General features: G+C 44.6%; 1 protein-coding gene across 1 annotated transcript; it reads right to left on the bottom strand.

Annotated features, from left to right (window-relative positions):
• Positions 1–643: 643 nt before the first annotated feature.
• On the bottom strand, positions 644–3249 carry LOC139395932 (single-strand DNA endonuclease ASTE1-like; the record flags this gene model as incomplete). The annotated part of the gene is made up of 4 exons (XM_071143240.1): positions 644–968; positions 1110–1284; positions 1395–1608; positions 2729–3249. Coding segments are annotated over 4 exons (1235 nt in total), but the record flags the coding sequence as incomplete, so codon positions are not given.
• Between the last annotated feature and the right edge of the window lie 3501 nt (positions 3250–6750).

Below are 6750 nucleotides of genomic sequence, written 5' to 3'. Positions count from 1 at the left end.
GTGTGGGCTACCGTGGTGGTAGTTGTGTGGGCTACCGTGGTGGTGGTTCAAACATACATTTTCTTATTCCATTCAATTCTAATCCTAATCCAACCTAATATATTTCTCCCATTACCTTCTAAACATCCACCATTTTAAACGTTCCAACTCCATTAGATTATCAACCTCCTCCTCTAACAAACATAGTCAATATGCATCACACCTTACAGCAAACAACAATATAACATTCTACCATTTTACTGCACTACTTTAACTCCCCTTTAATATTTCACAATGTTTATTTCACAATGTTTATTTCACAATGTTTATTTCACAATGTTTATTTCACAATGTTTTCAACCTTTAACATTTAACATATTTAACCTTGAATTTTCACTTCAATAAACCTCAGTCACAATAAAAAAAGAATAATTTACTCTCATTTTTCTTATTTTCTTTTAATCAATGTCAAATCTCTTATCAATGTTCTCTGTGCTCCATGTGTAAGTGAAAGGGGAAGCGCTTCATGAGTATGAGTGTATGCAAATGGGGCCTTCCTACCTATGCACTCTGTCACTTTAATGTCACAGAAAACAGTATATAACTCAACAGGTGGTCCCTATATAGTGGTCACCATATCTATAACTCAACAGGTGGTCCCTATTTAGTGGTCCCTATATCTATAACTCAACAGAGCTTTATTGAATCTTTCCTTCCTCTTGTGACGGGACATTGGGACTTCAGTACAGCCTACTCCATCATCATCATCATCATCATCAAATTCTTCATCCTCCAGCGACAGAATCTGCAGAGGGGCCGTCAGGTTGTCCAGTGGTCTCAGCTTCCTGGAAGTTGAGTATGGACGCATGGCGTCCAGCATGGCTTTGTACAGCTGCCCAGATGAAGGGTCTTCCATCAGGAGAGAATCCGGGGTCACCCCCCGTCTCAGTTGGCCCACAAGCTGGTGCACCAGAGTGCCCTTGTACAGCCTAGACTCCAACAGGGAAACAACAGAGGGTTGAATTAGCTGTGTTGCTGCTGGGCTAGAAAACAATGTGAAGGAATACCACTGGTCTACTCTAGAGGTTAGAGGTTAGAGGTTAGGGTTGTTTTAGGAAGGGACACCTTACCAGGCACACTGAGGCTCAGGTAGAGGGAAGCACAGCAGTTGGTTCAGGTCAAGGCAATCCCTCATGCAGCGCTTCCATTGGCTATAGGCGTGGACCACACCCAGGTCTGGACTCATAGCACGTCTCTGAATCAGCCCTCTCATCCTCTCCAACACTGGTCTCTCCTCTATAAACCCTGATACACAAGAAGGGGAGGAGTCATTGGCTGCACTTCACGTACTTTATTTATAAATTCCAAGTTGTGTGTGGCTGTGTGTGTGTTTTCATTCATGCTCTGGTCCATACCTCTCTGGCTCTTCCTCTGTCTGCAGAGCTCTCCATACACAAGTCCTAGTAGCAGGGCCTGCAGGAGAGGATGGTCTGGTCGGGGATGGGCGTGCCTCAGCCAGTAGTAGGTAACAGCCACAGGAAGTCCCAGGTGAAGTGGGAGACCATTCAAAGTGGACTGGGACACACCAACGGTCTCCAAAAACACCTCAAGCCGCACTAAATGTGGAGCCTAAGAGACAGAACAAGAGAATGAGAATTAATTTCAGAATCAACAGCAGCATGTTTATATTATACTGTATACTACATCACGTCTACATACCTGATATACTGTATACTACATCACGTCTACATACCTGATATACTGTATACTACATCACGTCTACATACCTGATATACTGTATACTACATCACGTCTACATACCTGATATACTGTATACTACATCACGTCTACATACCTGATATACTGTATACTACATCACGTCTACATACCTGATATACTGTATACTACATCACGTCTACATACCTGATATACTGTATACTACATCACGTCTACATACCTGATATACTGTATACTACATCATGTCTACATACCTGATATACTGTATACTACATCACGTCTACATACCTGATATACTGTATACTACATCATGTCTACATACCTGATATACTGTATACTACATCATGTCTACATACCTGATATACTGTATACTACATCATGTCTACATACCTGATATACTGTATACTACATCACGTCTACATACCTGATATACTGTATACTACATCATGTCTACATACCTGATATACTGTATACTACATCATGTCTACATACCTGATATACTGTATACTACATCATGTCTACATACCTGATATACTGTATACTACATCATGTCTACATACCTGATATACTGTATACTACATCATGTCTACATACCTGATATACTGTATACTACATCATGTCTACATACCTGATATACTGTATACTACATCATGTCTACATACCTGATATACTGTATACTACATCATGTCTACATACCTGATATACTGCATACTACATCATGTCTACATACCTGATATACTGTATACTACATCACATGTCGACATACCTGATATACTGTATACTATATCACATGTCTACATACCTGATATACTGTATACTATATCACATCTACATACCTGATATACTGTATACTATATCACGTCTACATACCTGATATACTGTATACTATATCACGTCTACATACCTGATATACTGTATACTACATCACATGTCGACATACCTGATATACTGTATACTATATCACATGTCTACATACCTGATATACTGTATACTATATCACATGTCGACATACCTGATCCAGTGTGTCCAGCTGCAGCTGTTGTGCAGCACTGGGCAGGATGGCATTAACCTTGCTGCTGGTCAGGTTTGTTTCTTCCCTGTCATACTCCTCTACTTCCCTCCCTTCACCCAGCAGCAGCCCGTAGAATGCCTGCCGTATGGGCCGAGAGGTGATGTTCCCACTGGGTAAGCTGTGATCTTCCACTTGGATACCCTGTATCACTGGCCTATGCTGCAGAATGTATATCATGTAGGGGGGAAGTGTCCCCTTCGTCAACGGCAGCAGAGTCCAGTCTGGAAGGACACTCAGATGGTCTGGGAGAAGGCCGGCATCAGGAGCCTCGCCATCATTGAAGAAACGCTCCAGGCAACCGGGTTGAATCTGGTATGTTTCTATGCCCTGAGAGAGGGCCTGGATGGCAGCATCCATGTTGTTTTCCCCATGACCGATGAGGAGGGGCACATTGTCCAAGGCCTCCTGCTTCTCCTGGAAACTGGCCAGCCATTTCAGCAACTTGTTGAAAAAGACAACCCCTTCCCAAGCACAAAAAACAACACACACATATATATATATATATATATATATATATATATATATATATATAAAATAAAGCAGGCATTTAATATACCTTTGAGCATCAATTACACCAGTTATTAATTACACTTTGGATGGTGTATCAATACACCCAGTCACAATAAAGATACAGGTATCCTTACTAACTCAGTTGCCAGAGAGGAAGGAAACCGCTCAGGGATTTCACCTTGAGGTCAATGGTGACGTTAATGGCTGAGATAGGAGAAAACTGAGGATCAACAACATTGTAGTTATTCCACAATACTAACCTAATTGACAGAGTGAAAAGAAGGAAGCCTGTACAGCAGAGATCTCCAACCTTTTCTAGCATGACAGCTACATAAAGAAAAATGAATTTCACGAGCTACTCATTTTTTTAATAGCTTTCAAATCGTCAAATTCTTCTCCTCTCCTCAACCCTGCAACTCTTCCCCTGTTCCTTGTACAAGATATGTGTTTTCTGGCAATATATAATAGTCAAATAACAACTCTAAGGGGGCCACATAAAATGTTATTTAGAATTATTCCAAATTCTGTTTTTTACTCTCAATATTACAATTATTCAGAGAGAAAAACACGGAAATTGATGTTCTGAGTCCATGTCAATGCTTAAATCACATCAACAGAAAAATGTAGAAAAACTTCAATATTTTCTGTAATTCCCCTTTAATTGTACATCTAGCAGGAGAGGAATGTATTGGTTTAGCAATGTTTCTGCTGTTAGGCCTACTGCTGCAGCACATCATGGCAGAGACTGCTAAACAATGGCCTCCTAATTTATGCAAATCATCATGATATCCAAAACCATTCAAAAGTTTGGGGTCACTTAGAAATGTCCTTTTTTTTTAAAGAAAAACACAATATTTGGCCACACAAATAACATCAAATTGATTAGAAATACAGTGTAGAAATTGTTAATGTTGTAAATGACTATTGGAGCTGCAATTGGAAGATTTGTTATGGAATATCTACATAGGCTACAGAGGCCCATTATCAGCAACCATCACTCCTGTGTTCCAATGGCACGTTGTGTTAGCTAATCTGTCATGTACTGTCATGTTGTGTCTTGTCTCTGTCCTTTCCCTTCACCCTGTCTCCCTCTGCTGGTCGTTGTTAGGTTACCTTTTCTCCTCCTCTTTCCCCCAGCTGTGCCTTGTCTCCTCCTAACTACCCATTCACCCCGTTTCCCACCTGTTCCCTTTTTTCCCTCTGATTAGGTCCCTATATCTCTCTCTGTTTTTGTTCCTGTCCTTGTCGGATTCTTGTTTGTTGTGTTTCATGCCTGAACCAGACTGTCGTCATGTTTGCTGTAACCTTGTCTTGTCCTGTCGGAATCTGCCGGTCCGTCTGAGCCTACCTATGTTTGGTAATTAAAGAAGCTCTGTCTAAGTTAATTCGCTTTTGGGTCCTCATTCACGCACCGTAACAGAAGAATCCGACCAAGAATGGACCCAGCGACTTCGGATCCTCTCCACTCAGCCGTCGGGATCCAGGGAGCGATGCTAGGCAGACACGAGCAGGAAGTGTCTGCTGCTCGACATGCCGTTGAGACCCTGGCCACCCAAGTCTCCAACCTCACAGAACAGGTTCACCATCTCCGCCTCGATCCACCGGCCACTTCCAGGGCTTTCGAATCTCCGGAGCCCAGAATCAATAACCCGCCGTGTTACTCTGGGGAGCCCACTGAATGCCGCTCGTTCCTCACCCAGTGTGATATTGTGTTTTCTCTCCAGCCCAACACTTACTCCAGGAGCACTGCTCGTGTTGCCTACGTCATATCTCTCCTTATTGGACGGGCTCGTGAGTGGGGCACGGCAATCTGGGAGGCAAGGGCTGAGTGTACTAACCAGTATCAGGACTTTAAGGAGGAGATGATACGGGTTTTTGATCGATCTGTTTTTGGGGAGGAGGCTTCCAGGGCCCTGTCTTCCCTATGTCAAGGCAATCGATCCATAACAGACTACTCTATTGAGTTTCGCACTCTTGCTGTCTCCAGTGGCTGGAACGAGCCGGCCTTGCTCGCTCGTCTTCTGGAGGGTTTCCGCGCAGAGGTAAAGGATGAGATTCTCTCCCGGGAGGTTCCTTCCAGCGTGGATTCCTTGATTGAACTCGCTATTCGCATTGAGCGACGGGTTGATCTTCGTCACCGAGCTCGTGGAAAGGAGCTCGCGCTCTCCGTCGCCTCCCTCTCCGCATCACTACCATCTTCCTCTGCCGGCTCGGGTGCTGAGCCCATGCAGCTGGGAGGTATCCGCATCTCGACTAAGGAGAGGGAACGGAGAATCACCAACCGCCTCTGTCTCTATTGCGGTTCCGCTGCTCATTTTGTCACTTCATGTCCAGTAAAAGGCCAGAGCTCGTCAGTAAGCGGAGGGCTACTGGTGAGCGCTACTACTCCTGTCTCTCCTTCAAGATCCTGCACTACCTTGTCGGTCCATCTACGCTGGACCGGTTCGTCAGCTTCCTGCAGTGCCTTAATAGACTCTGGGGCGGAGGGCTGTTTTATGGACGAGACCTGGGCTCGGGAACATGACATTCCTCTCAGACAGTTAAAGGAGCCCACGGCCTTGTTCGCCCTGGATGGTAGTCCTCTCCCCAGGATTCAGCGTGAGACGCTACCTTTAACCCTCACTGTTTCTGGTAATCATAGTGAAACCATTTCTTTTTTAATTTTTCGTTCACCTTTTACACCTGTTGTTTTGGGCCATCCCTGGCTAGTTTGTCATAATCCTTCCATTAATTGGTCTAGTAATTCTATCCTCTCCTGGAACGTCTCTTGTCATGTGAAATGTTTAATGTCTGCTATCCCTCCTGTTTCCTCTGTCTCTTCTTCACAGGAGGAGCCTGGTGATTTGACAGGGGTGCCGGAGGAATATCACGATCTGCGCACGGTGTTCAGTCGGTCCAGGGCCACCTCTCTTCCTCCACACCGGTCGTATGATTGTAGTATTGATCTCCTTCCGGGAACCACCCCCCCCCCCCGGGGTAGACTATACTCTCTGTCGGCTCCCGAACGTAAGGCTCTCGAAGATTATTTGTCTGTAGCTCTTGACGCCGGTACCATAGTCCCCTCCTCCTCTCCCGCCGGAGCGGGGTTTTTTTTTGTCAAGAAGAAGGACGGGTCTCTGCGCCCCTGCATAGATTATCGAGGGCTGAATGACATAACAGTGAAGAATCGTTATCCGCTTCCTCTTATGTCTTCAGCCTTCGAGATCCTGCAGGGAGCCAGGTTTTTCACTAAGTTGGACCTTCGTAACGCTTACCATCTCGTGCGCATCAGGGAGGGGGACGAGTGGAAGACGGCGTTTAACACTCCGTTAGGGCACTTTGAATACCGGGTTCTTCCTTTCGGCCTCGCTAACGCTCCAGCTATCTTTCAGGCATTAGTCAATGATGTCCTGAGAGACATGCTGAACATCTTTGTTTTCGTTTACCTTGACGATATCCTGATTTTTTCACCG

This window comes from Oncorhynchus clarkii, unplaced genomic scaffold (assembly GCF_045791955.1).
Source record: "Oncorhynchus clarkii lewisi isolate Uvic-CL-2024 unplaced genomic scaffold, UVic_Ocla_1.0 unplaced_contig_6234_pilon_pilon, whole genome shotgun sequence".
In the NCBI taxonomy this organism is placed as follows: Eukaryota; Metazoa; Chordata; class Actinopteri; order Salmoniformes; family Salmonidae; genus Oncorhynchus; species Oncorhynchus clarkii.
The sequence above is the reverse complement of the archived record's forward strand: the minus strand, read 5'-3'. Positions and strand labels throughout refer to the sequence as shown.